The sequence below is a fragment of the Pongo pygmaeus genome, chromosome 1 (assembly GCF_028885625.2).
Source record: "Pongo pygmaeus isolate AG05252 chromosome 1, NHGRI_mPonPyg2-v2.0_pri, whole genome shotgun sequence".
In the NCBI taxonomy this organism is placed as follows: Eukaryota; Metazoa; Chordata; class Mammalia; order Primates; family Hominidae; genus Pongo; species Pongo pygmaeus.
The window spans coordinates 1132176-1154550 of record NC_072373.2 but is presented as its reverse complement, the minus strand read 5'-3'; the positions used below and the strand labels follow the sequence as shown (position 1 = coordinate 1154550).

Genomic DNA, 22375 nt, shown 5'->3' with positions numbered 1-22375 from the left:
ACATATTCTACACACAATCTGTAGATTATTTGTTACCTATCAGATCAGGATAAATTGTTCTTCAATTCATACCTTTCACAATTTTGAAAAAATGTCAGCCATTACCCCTAAGACATTATCTCTCATCCTTCTTTTTGATTCTTATTTTCTTTCTCGTTTCTTATATTCCTAACTTATTCCTGACTTCTGTGTATGTGTGTGTTTGTGAAATTTCATTTTTCTATTCTCTGTTAAATGTTCTGGAAAATTATCTCAATGTAATAATTTTTTATTAAAATTGTATCGGAATTTCATTTTAAACAATAGTCTGCTTCCATATTTGAAGTTCTACTTGGCTCTTTCTCCAAATCTGTGTGGTCAATAATTATTCTCATACTTTATTTCTTAAACTTTTTTATTCTTTCAAGTGAATTTTTAAATATATGGTGCATATTTCTTTATATTTTGAGTTCAACAATTGCAACATACGGACTTCTTCCAAATTGAGAACTTTGAAACAAATCTTAAAAAAATTAGAAAAGTGTTCACATATTTTATAGTTCACAACTATAATTATGTGAATAAGAAACTCTTTGAGGTCCATTATATAAAGAGATAAGAATATAAAATAATTTACTAACTCAAAGTGAGATAAAATGAGAAATCAACATAATCATGAGTAATTGTGACTAAATGAATTTGAATACATACAATCTTGAGACATGATTTAGCTTTTTTTTTTTTTCCAAGACAGAGTCTTGCTCTGTCGGCAGGCTGGAGTGCAGTGGCGCAATTTCAGCTCACTGCAACCTCTGCCTCCCGGGTTCAAGTGATTATCCTGCCTCTGCCTCCCGAGTACCTGGGACTACAGGCACACACCATCATGCCCAGCTAATTTTTTTGTACTTTTAGTAGAGACAGGGTTTCAACACATTGGCCAGGGTGGTGTGGATCTCCTGACCTTGTGATCCGCCCACCTCAGTCTCCCAAAGTCCTGGTATTACAGACGTGAGCCACCACGCCCGGCCGATTTAACATTTTTTAACTTACTAAAAGATTTTTATTACATTATTCAGTCAAAGTCAACAAAAAGTTAGCAATAATACTGTCTTAAGAACTACTTTTAAATAGTCTAATTAATTTCCTAACTAAAATATTGATTTTTATTACGTTTATTTTTATAGGTAATAAAGTTATTACAGTAATGTGCATTAATATTAATCAAAATGTTAAAGCCAAAAAATAAAAATTTTAATCATTTGAAAGTAAAATTTACAATATGGGCAGATGGCAACACAATAAATCCAAAAAATCAAGATTTTATTTTATTTTTTAACAATTCATGAATGGGATCCAAATACATATGGTAGCACTCATTAAAATCAGTATTTGGCTAAAGTCAAGGTTACAACTGAATCTCTTCATCATAGCATAAACTGCTTGAAAATTAATTTAGGCCTGGAAGTGTGCAGGCACGAATATGCAAAAGGTGTTTTTGATCACCGGGGCGAGGAGTGGCATTGGCCTAGCCCTCTGAAAGTGACTGCTGGTGGAAGATGATGAGCTTCATCTGTTTGACATGCAGGAACATGAAGCAAGACAGAAGCTGTCCGTGCTGCTCCGCTGGCCTCTCACCCCACCACCATCTCAGCTACCTGCAGTCAGTTTTCTGGGCCTCCAAGTGACTTAAGCAAAGGTTTCAGAAATTAGACTATATATAAGTCGAAATGCTGGGATCATGCCCAATCCACAGCTAAATGTCAAAACACTTTTCTCTGACCTCTTTTGAAGAAAAGTGATTCATATGTTCTCCATAGCTGAAGGCCTGCTGACCCAGGATAATGAGATTACTGCTAATGGACTTCAGGAGGTGTTTAAGAACAATGTCTTTGGCCATTTTATCCTGATTCAGGAACTGGAGCCTCTCCTCACCATGGTGACAATCCATCTCAACTTATCTGGACATCATCTCGAAATGCAAGGAAATCTAATTTCAGCATCAAAGATGCTGCCAAGCATCTTTGTCAAGCCAAGAAGAGGCAAGGAGCCCTACAGCTCTTCCAGATATGCCACTGACCTTCTGAGTGTGGCTTTGAACAGGAACTTCAACCAGCAGGGTATCTATTCCAATGTAGTATGTCCAGGTAGAGCATTGACCAGTTTGACATATGGAGTTCTGGCTCCCTTTGTATGGACACTGTTGATGCCACTAATATGGCTGCTTCGCTTTTTTGCAGATGCATTCACTTTGACACCATACGATGGAATAGAATCACTGGTATGGCTTTTCCACCAAAAGCTCGAATCTCTCAAGCCTCTGATCAAATATCTGAGTGCCACCACTGGCTTTGGAAGAAATTACATAATGACCCAGAAGATGGATCTACATAAAGACATTGCTGAAAAATTTTATCAAAAGTTACTGGAACTGGAAAAGCATGTTAGGGTCACTATTCAAAAAACAGATAGCCAGGCCGGGCACAGTGGCTCATGTCTGTAGTCTCAGCACTTTGGGAGGCCAAGGCGTGAGGATCACATGAGACCAGGAGTTCGAGACCAGCCTGGGAAACATAGTGATACCCTATCTCTACAAAAAGAAATACAAAAATTAGCTGGGCCTGGTGGTATGCGCCTATAGTCCCAATTACTCGGGAGGATGAGGTGAGAGGATTGCCCGAGGCTGGGAGGTGAAGGTTGCAGTGAGCTGAGATTGTTCCACTGCACTCCAGCCTGGGTGACAGTGTAAATATAGACACATCAATCAATGGAACAGTTTAGAGAGCCTAGAAATAAGTGGAGCCCATGCACCCATAGTCAACTAGTTTTTGATGAAGATGCCAAAAATATACAATAGGAAAAGGAAAAAGACAGTCAATAAAAGGTGTTGGGAATACTGGATATCCATATGCAAAAGCATAAAATTAGACCTTATCTCATACTATATACAAAAGTCAACTCAGAATGAATTAAAGACTTGACATAAGGCCTGAAGCTGTAAAACTACTAAGAAAATATACAGTTAAAACTATATAACATTGGTCTGGGCAATTTTTTTAAAAAATTTGACCCCAAAAGTACGACCACAAAATCAAAAATAGACAAATAGACAAATGGAATTACATCAACATAAAAATCTTCTGCACCACAAAGTGTCACCTGACACCTGTAAGAATGGATATAATAAAAAAAGACAAAAGATAAGTGTTGGTGAGGATGTGAGAAAAGGGAACCCTTGTACACTGTTGGTGAGAATGTGAATTAGTACAGCCATAATGGGGGTTCCTCAGAAAACTAAATATTGAACTACCATATAATTCATCAATCTCACTTCTGGGTAATTACCCATAAGATTGAAAATCAATATGTCAAAGAGATGTCTGTACTCCCGTGTTCGTTGCAGCATTATTCACAACAGCCAAGTTCTGGAATCAACCTAAGTATCTATCAAGGTATGAATGGGTAAAGAAAATGTGGCATATATACACAATAAAATGCAAGTCATCCTCAAAGTGGAAGAAACTCTGTCATTTGTGACAACATGGATGGAAATGGAGAACATTATGCTACGTGAAATAAACCAAACACAGAAAGAGAAAAACCACATGCTCTCACTTATATGTGGAATCTAAATCAATTAAACTCACAGAAGCAGAGAAATAAACTTGAAGCCAGACCCTCTAGCTATAACTGGAAAGCCAGGGGTTTTGGTTGTGGACTCGATTTCTTTCTATCCTCATGTTGAAGGTGAACATGGGCTTTTCCACTCTCTGCACTGAGCTGGGGGGATCTGTGGCAAATGCCTGTGTGCACATTCATGCTGCACCCTTTGATACAGAGCAGATGGCTCTTGGAAATTAGCCCATTGTATGTCTACCTTTTTGTTTTCTGTGGTCCAGGGCCACACAGGAATGCAAAACTTCATTGACTCCCAGGGCTAGGTCATGAAAGAGATAGTCACTTGAGTGTGAGCTATAGTAGTTGTAGCACCTGATGCATGGATAAGCTGCTTCAAGGAAGAATGGACAGATTGGGTTTATCACTGAGGTGGGCCAGAGGAAAGGCTTGGGAAGTTCTTAGCTCTGGCTCAGGCAGCCAGAGGGCTATTGTCTGTCTGCCCTGTTAGCTCCTCAATGCAAGTTTATTATCAGGCTGTCAAGTATCTACTGGAAATGTGTGCTGTAAACCTCTTCCGAGAGATTTAGAGCTGCATGTCCCAGCCCTTTTTCTGCAACACTACTCTCAAAGGTGTAGCCCCCAAAATGGAAATGTTTGCAGTCTTGTTTAAAACCACCTCTTTGTTCGTGATCTCAGATGACTCACATATGCCAAGGCCCTTCTGCATCCAGAGCTAGAAAGTTTAGGATGCAGTCTCTCCAGTGGAAGCGGTAAAACTTGAGGCATTCGATGTTCCGACAATCTCCTTCCCAAGAGAGATGAATAGATCTGGATTTATTTCTGAGGCAAGCCCAGGAAGAAGGCATGGGAAGTGCTGATTTTCCTCTCAGGCTGCCAGCAGGCTACAATTTGTCTGACATTGCAAATCCACGATGGAACTGAGAAGCCATTAGAAGAGTGTGTTTTTGGGGAAAAACACTGAGCTCTGTTCCCAAAAGGTGGAGCCCCTGGGAACACATCCACAGTCTTATCAATAGCAAACTGCCTCCCTTTTTCTTGTGTTATAGACAGACTTGCTCATGCCTAATCCCCTCTGCTCTCAGAGATGGTGAATTAGGAGCCATGCCATGGGGGACCTTAGAGTTATGGTGATATATGTGAGGTCCGAACTCTTCTCCACAGGGAAGAGCTGAGTGTTGAGGATTCCCTTCCTGATTGTCCTTAGAGTTAGGGTGGTATATGTGAGGTCTGAACTCTCTTCTCCACAGGGGAGAGCTGAGTGTTGAGGATTCCTTTCCTGATTTTCCTTAGAGTTAGGGTGGTATATGTGAGGTCTGAACTCTCTTCTCCACAGGGGAGAGCTGAGTGTTGAGGATTCCTTTCCTGATTTTCCTTAGAGTTAGGGTGGTATATGTGAGGTCTGAACTCTCTTCTCCACAGGGAAGAGCTGAGTGTTGAGGATTCCCTTCCTGATTGTGTGGCACAGTGCCTAGAGCAGGGTCCATGCTGGAGTGTGCCTCAGCTTTCCCTACCCTTCTGATGTGGATGTTTTCTTTGTTGCGCAGAGGGTAGGAGTCTCTCAACAACTGGTTTCTTTCTCCCAGAGAGAACTGATCTATAAATACATGTTTATTGGCACATCCTTGGGTGTCATTTATTTTCCATTCATCCTAATTGCTTTTGTTTCACAGTTTATCCTATCCTCTCTTTTTGTTGTTAACATATTATTTTAGTGTTTCCTTTCATTTCTCCTATAGAATTCTTAGGTATACTACATAATATTACTATTATTTTTAGTATTTGTTTTAAAGCTAATATTGTATATTTAATTTATTAAAATATATAATAGTTCATATTGTACAACTATACCACACACTTTATAGTTCATCCTTCTTCCTCTCGAAAACAACAGTAAAAATGTCTAGACCTGCACTTCCTGCATCCCGTTTCCTTTTTCCTAGTCACATTTCCTATTCCAAAAATGTAATAACTATTAGACAATTTTTGTCATATGTATTACTTCTATTTATTCCACATTACATTTTCATGCTGTTTATGCTTTAAGCAGTCTCTTGTTTTTTAAATTGCAAGAAAAAATAAAGCAAAGTCTTTGTTATGACCTAACTTAATAACAATTTCTGGTGCATTCTGTTTCATTTAATTGATACAATTTTCCATTGGTAATCATTTCCCATTTACCTGTAGATACCTTTTAATATTACTTATTATCTACATGTGTAGTGACAAATACTTTCTGCGTTCTTATGGCTCTAATCAGAAAGTTATTATTCTGGCCGGGTGCGGTGGCTCATGCCTGTAATCTCAGCACTTTGGAAGGCCGAAGTGGGCAGATCACCTGAGGTCAGGAGTTTGAGACCAGCCTGGCCAACATGGCTAAACCCCGTCCCTACTAAAAATACAAAAAAATGAGCTGGGCGTGGTGGCGCATGACTGAAATCCCAGCTACTCAGGAGGCTGAGGCAAGGGAATCGCTTGAACCCGGGAGTCAGAGGTTGCAGTAAGCCCAGATCACGCCACTGCACTCCAGCCTGGCCAACAGAGTAGGACGCTGTCTCAAAAAAAAAAAAAAAAAAAAGACAGAAAAAGAAAAAAGAAAAGGTAGTATTCTATATCACAGTTTGGAAGGATATAGATGTTTGATTTCCATGGCTTTTTGTTTATATAGTTGCTCATTTTATTCTTTCAGCCTTTAAAACATGTCTTTCAGTTGTCGTCTGCCTACCATTGTTATTGATGAAAACTCAATGACTATTTTTAAACTTTTCCCCCAGCATCCAATGTGTCATTTTTTAATGGTTCTTTTTAAATTTTATTTTGAGGTTTAGTTTGAAACAGACTAGTATGTGCCAAGATGTTATTTATTGTATTGTTTGGGTTTTATTATCTTTTTTTTTTTTGAAATCTAGGATTTTTAAAATACAAATTGGGAATTATTTAGTTACTAGTTTTGTATATTTGTTTTCTTTCACAGTTTCACTAATCCTAAGTGTGACTGCAATTATACATAAGTTAGAGAATGTTCTACTGTGACAAAACTCCCTGTTGGTATGCTCATTTTTCTGTATTGTTTTTCCTTTTATACTTCAGCTTAGATAATTTATATTATTTTACTTTCATGTTCAATTTTCCATTTTTTTCTGTTATCCCTATTAGCAGTTTAGATGTGCACTATGTTTCCTGAAGCTTATATCGGCATGGTCACTCTAAAACAAAATTTCTGATATTATCAATTCCCAAACAATTATTTTCTGATCGTACAAAAATGTTTTCCTCTTTGTCCTTGACAAATCCATTGTCTTCATTTTTTTGTTTTTTTGTTATTTTTCTCCAATGATCATGTATTCCCTCATTGCCTCTCTCATTACAAATGTTGGCAATTAATTTTTTCAGAATAACCTTAATACTAAATTATAAAATACTTGTACTTAAACAAACTGTGAAAGATAGAAAAAAATCAATATAAAGAAATATTTTAAGCACTTTATTTAGGCATTTTACATTTCCTCATCCAAAAAGCAAATGCCATTAGTAAAAATGAATGAAAATGATGAATTAAAAAATTAATGACCTATATTCAAAGTAATATAGAGTTTAAGCCCATAAAACAACTTCTGAAATTATATTCCAAGGATGGATTTATGTTTAAGTGTATTTGTGTTGAGAAGAGACGTGCTCTGAAAACTTTACTTTCCACAGTACATAGATATGAAAAAATATATATATAAATATATATATATATACACACACACACTCTTACCCACCACCACATCCTCTTACTACCTATAATGAAAAGTTTCATTAATGAAACACAATATTGGAAATTTAAATTGCACATAAACCTGGTACATTTCATTATGAAAACTGGAAATTTTTTCATAACTAAGACCATGTATTCATTTACAAATGTCTTAGGACTTTGTTAGAATCATCATTGATGAAGCTGAATATATCCAGGACTAAGAGGATTCTCAGAGAATCCTCATGTGGACCTTACCCCTTTGAGCAAGCTCTGTCCTCTGGCCAAGGCGTCCTTCAGTGCATCTTTCATGGCTTAATTCCGCAGACTGAAGATGAAGGGATTCAGGAGGGGTGTGATGACGCTGGAGAGGATAAAGAGGATCTTGTTGAGGTGCAGGCTGCTCTTCTGTGAGGGGCGAACACAGACAAAGATGGAGATCCCATAGCCCGTGGAGACCACCGCGAAGTGAGAGGCACAGGTGGCAAAGGCTTTGCGTTGACCTTGGCCTGAGGGTATCTTCAGAATGGTGGAGATGATGTAAACATAGGAGACCACTGTGAGTGAGAGGGAGCTGATGAGCAGGACTAGGGAGCTGAGAAAGTCCAACAGCTCAATGGCACGAATGTCAGCACAGGCCAGGTGGAGCAGAGGGGCGCTGTCACAGAAAAAGTGCTCAATCACGTTGGGACCACAGTATGGCAGTCCTGCCTTGAAGACGGTGGATGGGAGGATGAGGAGAAAGCCACCCACCCAGGAAAGGATGACGAGGTGGGCACAGAGTGAGCTGGTCATAATTGCAGGGTACTGAAGAGGACTGCAAATGGCCACATAGTGGTCGTAGGACATGACAGCAAAAGGAATAAACTCAGTGCATCTGGAAAGAAAATAGAAATAGGACTGTGCAGAGCATTCGCCAATTCCTCTCTGACAGGAAGCCCTCCAGCATCTTAGGAACAGCACCGGTTATGGTTAATATTTCACTGAAAGAGAGATTGCTGAGGAAGAAATACATGGGTGAGTGGAGCCTGTAATCCACAAGAATCAGGGTAATAATAAGGATGTTTCCAAGGACTGTCACCAAATAGGCTTATAAAAAATCACAAAGAGGAGGCCCCCAAGGGCTCCAGTGGTTGGTATCCCCACAAGAATAAACTCAGTCACCAATGTCCAATTTCCCCTTTCCATGCTTCATATCTCATTTTACTGTAAAGAGAGTTATAGAGGAAACAAGGTAATTCACTTATCAAACTACAAACTTCAGGATAAAGTGAGAAGAAATAGTTTTAGCCCCTTTTTTTGTTTCTAACAAAATTGAGCAACATGGTTGAAATTATGGTTGAATGCAATATTTCCTATAAAAATCCAGATTAAGATATATGATAATCAACTTCTCTAAATCTGTCTTTCTTTGTTATATTCCATAATTATTGGGAGGGGGAGGATATATGTTAAATATATTAGACTTATATTTCCTAGGTCTAATAATATATTTAACATATTGACCTATATTTCCTAGGTCTAATATATTTAACATATTTAACAAATTTGTCACGTGTTAATAAATGGACCAATAAAAGATGTAGTTGGTAGTTGTAAATATCATAGTGGTTTATTTTCAATGTTTACCTTGTGGGGACTAAGCTGCCTGGGATGTTGAGAGCACATGCAGAGGGTTCAGGATTCCAGTTCGAAGTCAGTGCGGCAGCTATGGCTTCCAGTGTCACATTGGACCATAGGCGCACACGGCAGCCAATTATAACAGAGGCACTTGAGCACCTAGGATTCTGGAACTCCAACTGCTCCAACTGCCAGTAAGGGTGGAAAACTACAGATGAATTAGTTTACCCTCCTTCACACACTGAAAATTATTGTCTCTGTAAGTTTAAACATATTCCCCTTTTCTAACTTTTATTTATCTTTGCATTGTATGGAAGCACATGGAGGTTAATTTATTCTTCAAAATCTTGCAGTTGGTATAAAAATACTATAGAAATAAAGTATAAATATTTGCAAAAGTGTTGATAATTTTTCAATCTTTTACAAAACTATCTTTGATAGGATCAACTAAATGTTTGAATAAAAGTTTGTGTCTCAATTAGCTGGAGATAAAAAAAGTATCTGAGACAAGGTTTTGCTGATGTAGATTAGTGCCAACATTGCCCATATGGAGCAAAAATTTGCAATAATTTGGTATTATTGCAAACTTGTGAATTACAGAAAGAATTCTCAAGTGTAAAAATTATCATAGGCTGGTGTGGTGGCTCACGTCAGTAATCCTAGCATTTTTGGGAGGCCGAAGTGGGAGGCTCGCTTGAGCCCAGTAGTTGGAGACCAGCCTGGTAACATAGAGAGGCACCACCTCTAGAAATGATTTAAAAATTAGTCGGGTGTGGTGGCACATGCCTGTAGTCCCAGCTACTCAGGAGGCTGAGGCAGGAGGATTGCTTGAACCCAGGAGGTCAAGGCTGCAATGAGCTGTGATCGTGCCACTGCACTCCAGCCTAGGAAACAGTGTGAGACAGAGTCAGACCCTGTCTCAAACATATACAAAATAAATAAATAAATTAAAATTATCATATAAAAATAAGTAGAACTGTATAAACTATAGTAAGATTATAAAACTTTGGCATCAGTGGAGCATGATTATCTCAACAAAGAAAAATGGGAATAATGAGAGAAACACAATCTGTTTACACAATGAGAAATAAAACAAATTTTAGAAAACAATGGAAATATGAATTATGAATCTGCAACAATAAGAATTGTATCAATAAACATGAATATATTAATTTTTACTGTTATAAATATCAGATTGAAATATAAAGCCCTATGCAGTTTGCTAGAATAAATATACTAAATATAAAAGCTTAAAATGCAAAAGAGAGGCCGGGCACAGTGGCTCACCCCTGTAATCCCAGCACTTTGGGAGGCTGAGGCAGGCGGATCACCTGAGGTCAGGAGTTCAACACCAGCCTGGTCTACATGGCGAAACTTTGTCTCCACTAAAAAAGATACAAAAATTAGCCAGGCGTGGTAGTGGGTGCCTGTAATCCCAGCTACTCGGGAGGCTGAAGCAGGGAGAATGAACCCAGGAGGTGGAGGTTGCAGTGAGCCGAGATCGTGCCACTGCACTCCAGCCTGGGTGACAGAACAAGACTCCGTCTCAAAAAAAAAAAGAAATAAAAAAAGGTACACAGGCAAGCTAGTATGACAATAAATCAATCACACTCTATTTCAACTAAGCTTTCATTTTTGCTCCCAAATCCACCCGCGTCTTCAGTCAGCTGTCAATCTCACTCTGCAAGATGAGTATGGAATGCCTTTGCCACTCTTTAAATCCTGACCTACACCGTCTATGGTAAATAAGAACAATTGACCTTGTCACCAAACGTGTCATGTAACTCCTCAGCTGGGAAATTGTACAAGTGCCATCTCCATTTCTTTCCTTTTTTATTTGAGACAGGGTCTCACTCTGTTGCCCAGGGTAGAGTGCAGTGGCATAGTCATGGCTCACTGCAGCCTGCACCTACTGGGTTCAAGTGATCCTCGTGCTTCAGCCTTCTGAGTAACTAGGATTACAGGCACATGCCACCATGCTCAGATAATTTTTACTATTTTTGGTAGAGACATAGTCATACTCTGTTGCCCAGGCTAGTCTCAAATTCCCAGGCTCAAGCCATATTCCCGCCTTGGCTCCCAAAGTGCTAGGATTAAAGATGCGAGCCATTGAGCCTGGCCCTATCTCCATTTCTTTAAATCCTCATAAGACTACAATGATCCTCTCCTTTCTGCCTCCTACACTAAAGAAAACACTTCCCGTACTGAATGTTGGTATTTCCACATTTGAACAAGATGCCTTCTTGTTTTATCTCAGGCTATCGGTCATCACTTTCTATATTGATTCCTCAGATTTATTTTTTATCACTATGGACCTTTCCCATAAGTGTTCAAACTTACTTAGATGCTAACATCTTACAAAAGTACAACTGCCCCTCCAACACAATTTTTTCTTTCAACCTTTCAAAATTACGTGTCTCATGGCCGGGCACAGTGGCTCACCCCTGTAATCTCTGCACTTTGGGAGGCCGAGGCGGGCTGATCACCTGAGGTCGGGAGTTCGAGACCAGCCTGACTAACATGGAGAAACCCTGTCTCTACTAAAAATACAACAAATTAGCCAGGCGTGTTGGCGCCCACCTGTAATCCTAGCTACTCAGGAGACTGAGGCATGAGAATCGCTTGAACCTGGTAAGCGGAGGTTATGGTGAGCCGAGATAGCACCATTGTATTCCAGCCTGGACAACAAGAGTGAAACTCCTTCTCAAAAAAAAAAAAAAAAAAAAAAAAAAAAAAAAAAAAAAAAAATGAAGAAGAATTACATGTTTCAGGATAATTATTTCACACACAATTGCTTCCATTGTTTTACAAGTCATTCCCTGCCCCATTTCCACTAGTCTGATATGCAGTATCCCCATGCCAAACATGCTGCCCTTCCCAGGAGCAACACTAAAGTCTGTGTTGAGAAGTTTGATGAAAACACTTTAATCCTCATCTTCCGTGTTGACTGCCTCTTCCTTTTCACAACACTCTCATGCCTTAGAGAAATGCAGCTACCTCCTAAGCTCCCCCAGCCTCTGTGGTCATTCCTGCTAACTCCTTTTGGGATTTCTTTTCCTTCAATTAAATTTAATGTTTTAAAATTCTTTTGTGCTGTTCTTCACTCTATTATATTGGTTTGCACTCTCCCTGAAAAAGTCGAATTTGTTTCCATATTTTCAAATATCATCTATATGTTAAAAACTTCCAAATTTTTAACTTTTAGCCAGGCCCCTCCTCTGAGCTCCAGATCTATACATCCAAATGTTCTTTTGGTGTAATTTCTTACTATCCCTAATGTGTGGATCAATAATTTTTTACTGTCCATATGCAGAGCCCTGCACCACCAAATTTAACACATTAGAAAGAAGCTTTTGGTAGAGTAACATAAGTCCAGTTAAACATAAGGCACAGCTAATATACTAATCAGAGATGACCACCTGCAAGGTAAGATATTGATTGTTTGGGTAGTCTACCGAAAAGCTGAAACTAATGAAACTTCTCTCCCTACCGCATCCATTTCCTGCTCTATCTGAGATTCTAATGCATCACCTTCCTTCTACCCAATATTTGAACCAGATGAATCAAAAAAGGACTGAGGACATTTCTCACAGGTCAAATCCCAGAAAGGAGAGAAAATGTGAGGGCTAGAAAAAGGCAGGTAAAAGAACCCAAGGACATGTGGTGGGGGAAATTACATGAGCTAGAGGGGGAAAGTGCATTGAACCCTGAGGCTCAGGGACCACTGCACTGGAACGAGTGAGACCGGAACAGGTACTCCCAACCTCGCCATCCATGAGGTACTTCCTGTGATGGATTACATCATGAAACCTAAAATCAAACCAGCTTCCGATCCCGCATGGGCTACAGCAATGACCCCAACAGCTCTTGCTCTCTTTTAGTCTTTTCTCTACGCAGCAATGGAATTCGCACATGCAAAATATATCATGTCATTCCCTAATTAGTATTAGTATGTTTTGATAATCATTTCCCTTAGGGCAAAATCTGAAAACCCTATGGGGTTTTTAATGACAGAGATGGATTAGCCCCTACCATTCTCTCCAGACTGAGCTCCTTCCTCTATCTCCCCAGTTCCTCAGCCTTCTCCTGCCACTCATGCCATGCTCTAGCTGGACTACTCTCCATTCTTGTTCTCCTCACTCTTGAAGCGTAGGTGAAGCGCTATGTAACTAGAAAGCTTCCCTAATCATGTATATTGACTCAGACTTGTCGTTCTGTGTTCATGCTCCAGCTTGCACTTTATTATTTCTTTCTTTTTTTTTTTTTTTTGAGACAGAGTCTCGCTCTGTCTCCCAGGCTGGAGTGCAGTGGCATGATCTCGGCTCACTGCAAGCTCCACCTCCCGGGTTCACACCATTCTCCTGCCTCAGCCTCCCGAGTAGCTGGGACTACAGGTGCCCGCCACCACGCCTAGCTAATTTTTTGTATTTTTAGTAGAGATGGGGTTTCACTGTGTTAGCCAGGATGGTCTTGATCTCCTGACCTCGTGATCTGCCCGCCTCGGCCTCCCAAAGTGCTGGGATTACAGGCGTGAGCCACCGCGCCCGGCCTCACTTTATTATTTCATAATGATCATCACAAGTAGAAATAAATCAATCATTGCTTTATGAATTGTTACATTTTTCTCCTCCTTTCTGCATTGGAAGGTCTATTAAGGTAAAGTCTTGCTTGGCCCTTTCTTTCTTTTTTCTTTTTCGTTTTTTTTTTTTTTTTTTTTTGAGATGGAGTTTCATTCTTGTTGCCCAGGCTGGAGTGCAATGGCATGATCTCAGCTCACTGCAACCTCTGCCTCCTGGGTTCAAGTGATTCTCCTGCCTCAGCCTCCCTAGTAGCTGGGATAACAGGCATGCATCATGCCTGGCTAATTTTGTATTTTTAGTAGAGACGGGGTTTTTCCACGTTGGCCAGGCTGGTCTCGAACTCCCGACCTCAGGTGATCCACCGGCCTCGGCCTCCCAAAGTGCTGGGATTACAGGTGTGAGCCACCGTGCCTGGCTTGCTTGGTCCTTTCTATGTCATTGTCTTTCCAGGAAATTCAGACTGTAGCACAAGACATGGCCTGCATCATGAGATTAAAAATATTTGTAGAATTAATGAATCAAACAATGGGCAGGATTTGTAGAGATCTTCTAAACTGGCTGAATAAAATAAACTATAAAAGTGATTTAAGAGGCTGGGCACAGTGGCTCACCCCTGTAATCCCAGCACTTTGAGAGGCCGAGGCAGGTGGATCATGAGGTCAGGAGTTCAAGACCTGCCTGACCAACAGGGTGAAACTCCATCTCTACTAAAAAAAAAAAAAAAAAATACAAAAATTAGCTGGGCATGGTGGTGCACGCCTGTATTCCCAGCTACTCAGGAGGCTGGAGCAGGAGAATCGCTTGAACCTGGGAGGCGCAGGTTGCAGTGAGCCAAAATCGTGCCATCGCACTCCAGCCTGGGCGACAGAGTGAGACACTGACTCAAGAAAAAAAAAGTGATTTAAACATTTTAGTGACATCCTCTGACTCTCAGGACTCACAGTAGCACAGAATACTGAGGATCTTCTTTCTCCCTCCCTCCCTCCCTCCCTTCCCTCCTTCCTTTCTTTCCCTCCCTCCCTCCCTTCCTTCCCACAGTTTCATTAAACAAAAAACGCTAAAACATCTAAGGTCTTGTAGATGAATATTTGGCACTTCAAAAATCCTTACTTCTTTCTTATCATTAAGAGATAATGTAGGTCAACAAACATTTTAAATGTCTTCTTTTTTTTATTTATTCTTTCTACTGCTATTTAATAAGCACCAATGGCACCCACCAGGTTTTAGGTTCACAAGGCCAGTCTACTAATAGTACCGAAAAGATGCAGAGCTTTCTGTATATAAGGTTATATAAACAAAGGGAAATCTTATTGTAGAATGTGAAAGTAATGTGTGTGTAATCACCATCCACTGGAATTCAATCAGATTTTCCTAACAAGATGTTAGAAAGTGTCTAGGACAAAACTGATCTCAAAATGGTTTGATGGAGGCAATTTATCTTCTGACCAGTTGCTAGGGAGGAACCCTCAAAAAGCTGTTGTTTCGTGGCCTACAGAATTCAATGCAGTTCTGACAATGATCTTCAGGTTTAAAGGTCTGAATCTACCATTCACTTAACCCCGAATTTAATCCACTGCACGTTCTGTGCAATTTTCTTTACCTAATAAAGGAACTTCCTTTTACTCGTACTCCATAGATACCACATTTCCTTCTCATGACCTTTCTAACAGCTTCTTTGAAGTCCTTGTTCCTCAAGCTGTAGATAACTGGGTTCAGCAATGGTGTGACCACAGTGTAGAAGACAGAAATGATCTTGTTGATTTCAGGCAACAGGTGGGGATGGGGGCGCACATACATGGAGATCATGGTCCCGTAGTAGATAGTGACAACAGCCAGGTGGGAGCCACATGTGGAAAAGGTCTTTCTCCGGCCAGAGGTGGAAGGGATTCTCAATATGGAGGACACAATGAAAACATAGGACCCCAGTGTCAGAAAAAAACAAATGCACAGCACGGCAATTGACAGGATGGAGATGGTCACCTCGGTGATATAAACACTGGAACAGGAGAGCTGCATGAGTGGGGGGAGGTCACAGAAGAAATGGTTAATCCTATTGGGCCCACAGAAGTCCAACCTGGAAATCATCAGGGAAGGCAGAAAGCCTGTGCCGACCCCTGTGCACCAGGAGACCGCCACCAACCTGGTGCAGAGCCCACCATGCATGAGGAAGGGGTAGCGGAGTGGACTGCAGATGGCCAGGTAACGGTCATAGGCCATCACGGCCAGGAGAAAGCACTCGGTAGCACCGAGAAACACGAAGAAGTAGAGCTGTGCCATGCAGGCGGAGAAGGAGATGGCTTGGCCCCGGGACAGCAGGTTGGCTAGGAGAAGGGGCACAGTGGTGGACGTGTACCAGACCTCCAGAAAGGAGAGATGCTGGAGGAACATGTACATAGGGGAGTGCAGTCGCTGGTCCTGGCTCACCACAGTGATGATGACGACATTCCCTGTAATGGTCAGGCAGTAGATGAGCAGGAAAATGACAAAGAGCAGGGTCTGCCATTCAAGAAGGTTCTGGAATCCTAACAGCTGAAAGTTAGTCACAGTGGAGGTATTTTGGGGCTCCATTGCCTGTGGAGGATGAAAAACATTCTGGAAAAGCACAGGATGCAAGGCACAAATTTATCACTAGTGATGTTTGGAACTTCAGAGATTAATTTTTAAATAGTTTAGATCTGTATGCACAGCTTTTTAGAAGGATAAATGCACAATTCCGTATCTCTTTTATAAGAACACGTTTTGAAATCTTAAGCTGAATGTGAATGTTAGATCTTGTAAGGAGACTCAGCAAGTTTCATTCATCTGGTTTCTCTGAAATCTTGAGGTCTCCTATCCAAAGACAGGCAAAAAAGGACTCTGATTAGTAGATCTTCAGTGTTCTCACCATACAAAAAAGAAAAATTAAGGTGATAGATATGTTAATTGGATTGATTGTGATGATTATTTCACAATGAATACATCTATGAGAACAAAGTCGTACACTTTAGATATATAGTATACAATAATTATCAACTACACCTCAATAAAGCTGGACAAAAACTCAGAAAACTAACAATAACAACAAAGCTTAAAAAAAAAATCCTGCACACTGGGTGCAGTGGCTCATGCCTGTAATATCAGCACTTTGGAAGGCCGAGGCAGGCGTATCACAAGGTCAAGAGTTTGAAACCAGCCTGAGCAACATAATGAAACCCCGTCTCTACTAAAAATACAAAAATTAGCTGGGTGTAGTGGTGTGTGCCTATAATCCCAGCTACTTGGGAGGCTGGGGCCGGAGAGTGGCTTGAACCCGGGAGGCAGAGATTGCAGTGAGCCGAGATCACACCACTGCATTCCAGCCTGGGTGACAGGGCAAGACTCCATCTCAAAAAAAGAAAAAAAATCATGCACATATGGAAGGAAACGCCTTTCCCTTCTCATATGTGGGCTTTGTCTGAAAAAGAAGCCAGACACAGCACATCTCCTACACCATCTTGGGAAAGTGTATATATTCTACCCTCAAACAATATTTATTAGTCCCTGCTGTGTGTATGTGTGTGTGTGTGTGACCGTGTGTGTGTGTGTGTGTGTGTGTGTGTGTGAAGGCCTGTGCTGAACTAATCTGTCTCACTCCACTGGTGTCCTTTCTTGCCTCATCCGATACCATACTCATGCTCAGGCACTATAATTACACCCTCGTGTACACCTTTTATTCTTTCATTTAATTCATTATCTATAGTTCTAGATAAAGTAAACATCCACCTGCCATACAGGAGCTTCTGTGAAGTTGAGGGAGTGAGACATAGCAAGAATAGAACCTCTTTAAAATGTACAACCAACAAACTCAGTGTGCCCTTACTGCTGGAGAGCAATCATTCTATATTTCCCTTATAAACCAAAAATAAAATTCTAAACCCCACAACTGACTGAGCGGACTCCTCCTTTCAGCCAAGGGGATTTCAAAGAAACCTAAAAATTCTGGTTCAGGTCATGTTGGGAAGAGGGGGTTGGATAAACCTCACTATACTCTCCTTTATTCAGAATTCAGGCACAACTGAGCAGCAATAACATCAAAAAAGAGATTTTAAGGCTGACGAAACAGACTCTGTAGAAATAAGCTACCAAATTCTAACCTGACTCTAGTATAGCATCATGACAGACAGCCGACCCTGAAATAAATGGAAATATTTTAGCACAAAATATATTTATTTGTCATATTTAAAATGGCCCTGCAAAGCTGTCTCTTGTGGGGGAAATCTACATTCTGCGGAGAATCCCTTTCCCTCTCCAGGCCTTTGTCTGATCCTCAAGAGATTAGCTGAAAGTCTAGCACCTTTTAAAGGTCTCAATAGAACATTTTTGCCATCTGCTGCTTCTCAGGCTGGCAACATATGAGACTTCATCTACATCATAAGAACCTTGGTTTCCCCAACCCCCTTATCTTAACCCAGATTCTCCTTTCTATTGATTCCAGGTCTTTAGACAATAACTTAATTCTTTCAACCAGTTGCCAATCACAAAGTCTTTGCATCTGTGTGTGACCTGTAACCTTCTCCCATTCTTGGAGTTGTCCCGCCTTTCCAGACCAAACCAACGCATAGCTCACATGTACTGATTGATGTCTTATGTCTCCCTAAAATGGATAAAGTCAAGCTGTAACACAACCACCTTAAGCACATATTCTCAGGACCTCCTGGGACTGTCACAGATCATGGTCTTTAAATTTGGCTCAGAATAAACCTCTTCAAATATTTGTTACAGACTTTGGTTTTTATCAATACCTGTATCTATTCACTCTTCCAATCTCCTAAGTGACTATTTCACTTATGCTGCTCTCTTTTCAAATGTCTAGCACATCCTTGTTGCTCTGTACCCTCAGTAAGAGACTTATTTCACTGGAAAATCCTGAAATCCTTCAATGGAAATATCCACAAGCTCAGGCAGCTAAATTTTGCCATCGACTACCTTTTGTTCCTGTGCATCTACTCCCTACACTTCCTGAGTAAACTATCTGTGTCCAAGTCTAAGGCAAATCCCTCCACCTGGGCGTTAGGCGCCATAACCTCCTACCACTGGAAAGCTATTGCAGGTGACGGAGGCAAAACTATTCCTCTCCAAAAGACTCAGGAGTGTTGAGCTGAAGAAGATGAACACACACGGGACCTGCCCCTCCCTCTGCTTTCCTGAAGGCAGGACCAAGATTTACAAAGACAAAGGTCTTCCTGCCTCCCCTCTGCCTCTTCCCACCTGAAGACAGTCTCCTTTATAATGCTTGCTTATCAGCTCAGACAGCAACGCCAGGGATCTCGGAACAGACTACTCTTCCTGTAAATTTTCCTTTCCAAATGTCTTGCGTCTTGGAAGCCTGAAGATGCCGTTTTTTTTTGTTTCGTCACCGTAGAGGATGTATGGCTCCTTGCTAAGATACTATTTCAGCAAGGCCTCAAAGCCACTGCTTCCAAACTGTCGCAACAATCTAGGTGAGCTGTTTTCCTGAGAGAGCTGCTTTCTTTCTTGTGATGGGCATGACATGCATAAATAAACATGCGTGTTTTTCTCCTGGTGATCTGTGTTTTGCTCATGAAAATCTGTCCCAGCGGTGAATTTATGAAAGTCGAGAAGAGAAATTCTTTTTTTCTCTCCTTCACTGGTATTCTCAGCTTCATGCCTGAATCACCCATGGTGCCTTTTCTGCCAAAGCATTTCCTCAGCATGTCAATGGGCTGGATTTCTCTCCCCCACTTTAAAAAGACGAAACAGAGAAGAATAGGTCTAGAGGCTTGGCTGTTCTCTGAATACTACCTGCACTTTTCTGCTCCCTTTTCCTGATGCTTTCCCTTCTGGAGGGCACTGTTCCTCCCCACTGCTCCTTGTCCTCTGCCTCCTTGCTCGCTGGAATGCACTATGATCAGGATGTTTCTCTTGCCACTGCCCCAGAACGGCGCAGCTGTGCTGGCATCGCCCTCCAACCACCCATTGCATTCCCAATCCTCTTCATCTGGGGCATAATCGCACTGTTGATCTCTCCCTCTTCCTGGATCCACTGGTCACTTAATATCCACAACTACATACTCTCTTAGATCAGCGACAGTCCTGGTTTTTCACACTTGTACAGGGCTTCGTGTCTCTCAATCTACCTTCATTTCCTTCACAGTTTCAGGCAGTCTCTTGACTTGAATGCTGTCACTTTGCTCTCAGCCCTCGAATTTATGTCTCAAGCTTGAACAGAAGCCTCCTGTAAAAACTGCCCTCTGTGAAATGCTCACTCATGACTAGTCAGCATTTGCAGTTTAATGAGACCTAACTTAGCTGACCAGCACTCCTGACTACCCCAGCCTCCCCCAGTGCAGCCTTCGCATCTCCATCCTCCCACTTGCTCAGACCAGAAACTCTGAATTTGACTCTTGTTCCTTTCAAACCCAATGTCCAATTTTTCAGCAAAATTGACTGGCTCTACCTGAAAAGGTATCCAGAACTGATCTGATCACCATTCACGATCACCATCGCTTTCTCCCTGGAAAAGGCACCACTATCTCTCATCTAGATTGTTGCAATAGTTTCGTTAAAGCACCTCCACGTCCAGCCTGCCCCACTCAAGAAAGCAGTCAAAGAGAACATTTTAAAACATAGGCGAGTTTTTGCAGGGAACACAGATGTACTGTGAATTGTTCCTGAAAAGGAAGAAAACATTGTGACCAGACAATCCACATATTCACCTCTGCAGTTTCCACTTCGTCAGAATCGACGTTCTGTTGACTTGCTGTTTCTGTTCTTCATGTCTGTTGTAGTTCACTATTTCTGCTCTGTTCTACGTTCTCCTCTCATGCTTGGTCAAAGTCACTGGGAATATTATTTTCATGTAGCCAGGAAATGATTATATTAAGAGAAAATGATATCTTAACATTATTGCACATGCTACAAAGAATATAATACTGAATGTGTCATATATATTGAAGTATATAGTACTTGATTTCTTCAATGAAGCTTAAGAAACAAAAACAAAAAACAAACAAACAAACAAAAACAAATCCTTGACAGGTTACCCAGCCCTGCTTGTTCTCTCCTCTCATAGCCTCACCAAACTCTTAGTCTACGTTCTTCTTGGTCCGTTCTGCACCCAGTGCTTCCGCCTCCATCGTATTCTTCAAGTTACCTGAAACTTGCCTCGTTTTCTCCTTAGCATGTTTAGTTCCCTGCAATGTTGTCCTTGAACAGCTTTGTATGGCTCATTTCTCATGTCCTTCCAGTCTGCTCAGATAACACCATCTTCTTTAGGCCTGATCTAACTACTCTTCTGCCATTCTCAGAATTTATAACAGAGTCAAGATAAAAGTGTTAAGTATATGTTGGTTTGAAGGCAAAATATTCCTGCAGTTCTGGCTTGAAAATACTGAATGAAAACTAAGAGATGTGAGAAAATCGTTATTTGATCCACATAGGTTGATTTATTCACATAGATTGATTTATTCACATAGATTATTTATTCAGCCGAGCACGGTGGCTCACACCTGTAACCCAAACACTTTGGGAGGCTGAGGCAGGTGGATCACTTGAGGTCAGGAGTTCAAGACCAGCCTGGTCAAAATGGGGAAACCCTGTCTCTACTAAAAATACCAGATTTAGCTGGGCATGGTAGGGGGCACCTGTAGTCCTAGCTACTCAGGAGGCTGAGGCAGAAGAATCACCTGAACACAGGAGGTGGAGGTTGCAATGAGCCGAGATCATGCCACTGCACTCCAGCCTGGGTGATAGAGCGAGACTCCATTTCAAATAATAATAATAATAAATACTCTTGGTAAAACAACAATGCCATCTTGGAAAATGGTTCCTTTTTGCTTTGGCTTTCACTTAGTATTTTATAAGAATATGACCATGGTATTCAATTTAAAATGAACATCCACAGAAAAATAAGTTAAACATGGAGAGCAATGAGGGTCTCCTTGATGAGACCACAGTGAAAACAAAACAGCCCTTTATTACAATAGACTGAGTTTACAGGACACTGGGCTCAGTTCCTAGTTTTCTAAAGTACCTCCCACAATTCATATCCAAATGCACAAGGAAAATGAACTGTTGTGTAATCACCGCTTCATGGTTAAATACTTTCAGTAATGAAGAGCTCGCCACCTTTTGAAATACTGATTTTTTTTTAAGAGACAAGGTCTTGCTTGGCTGCCCCGGCTGCAGTGCAGTGGCACAATCATAGCTCACTGTAATCTCAAACTTAAGGGCTCAAGTGTCCTCCCGCCAGAGTGGTTAGGACCACAGGTGTGTGCCACCATGCCTGGTTAATTATATATATATATATATATATATATATATATATATATATATATATATATATGTATTTTTTTTTTTGGTAGAGGTAGAGGTCATGCTATATTGCCCAGGCTGGCCCTTAACTCCTGGCTCAAGTGATCCTCCTGCCTTGGCCTCCTAAAGTGCTGGGATTACAGGTGCTCTGAGCCTGATTTAAATACTGACTATTTCCAAGTGCTAGAATTACTTTAATTACACTGAGCTGGAAAAAAAAAAAAAATCTGCTTCCCAAAAGACTGGGTTGGCTTTAGCACTAGGGCAACAAGGGTAACCTCAGATTTAACTTTGTAGCTTTCTTTGAAATAAAAATAATTATGAATGTTCTTGTTGTCGGGGGCAGTGGCTCATGCCTGTAATCTCAGCCCTTTGGGAGGCTGAAGAGGGTGAATCATCTGAGGTCAGGAGTTTGAGACCATCATGGCCAACATGGTGAAACCCCATCTCTACTGAAAATACAAAAATTAGCCAGGCATGGTGGCGGACGCCTGTAATCCCAGCTCCTTCGGAGGCTGAGGCAGGAGAATCA

The 22375-nt window shown here is 40.9% G+C and overlaps 2 protein-coding genes and 1 pseudogene across 4 annotated transcripts in view; 1 reads left to right on the top strand and 2 right to left on the bottom strand.

Moving 5' to 3' along the window:
- LOC129033258 (olfactory receptor 14A16) overlaps positions 1 to 9104 on the bottom strand; it is a 31069-nt gene extending 21965 nt beyond the window's left edge. For all 3 annotated transcript variants that reach the window (XR_008501563.1, XR_008501562.1, XR_008501565.1), the window contains exons 1-2: positions 8981 to 9104; positions 7610 to 7715 (exon numbers count right to left, since the gene is read on the bottom strand). The gene's annotated coding sequence lies outside the window, so the exon portion shown is untranslated. The remainder of the gene's footprint in view (positions 1 to 7609; positions 7716 to 8980) is intronic.
- Positions 1460 to 2479, top strand: LOC129033234 (3-keto-steroid reductase/17-beta-hydroxysteroid dehydrogenase 7-like; annotated as a pseudogene).
- A 6047-nt stretch (positions 9105 to 15151) lies between the features above and the next one.
- On the bottom strand, positions 15152 to 16119 carry LOC129033177 (olfactory receptor 11L1). The gene is given in 2 exon segments (XM_054481274.1): positions 15152 to 15189; positions 15192 to 16119. Coding segments are annotated over 2 exon segments (966 nt in total).
- Between the last annotated feature and the right edge of the window lie 6256 nt (positions 16120 to 22375).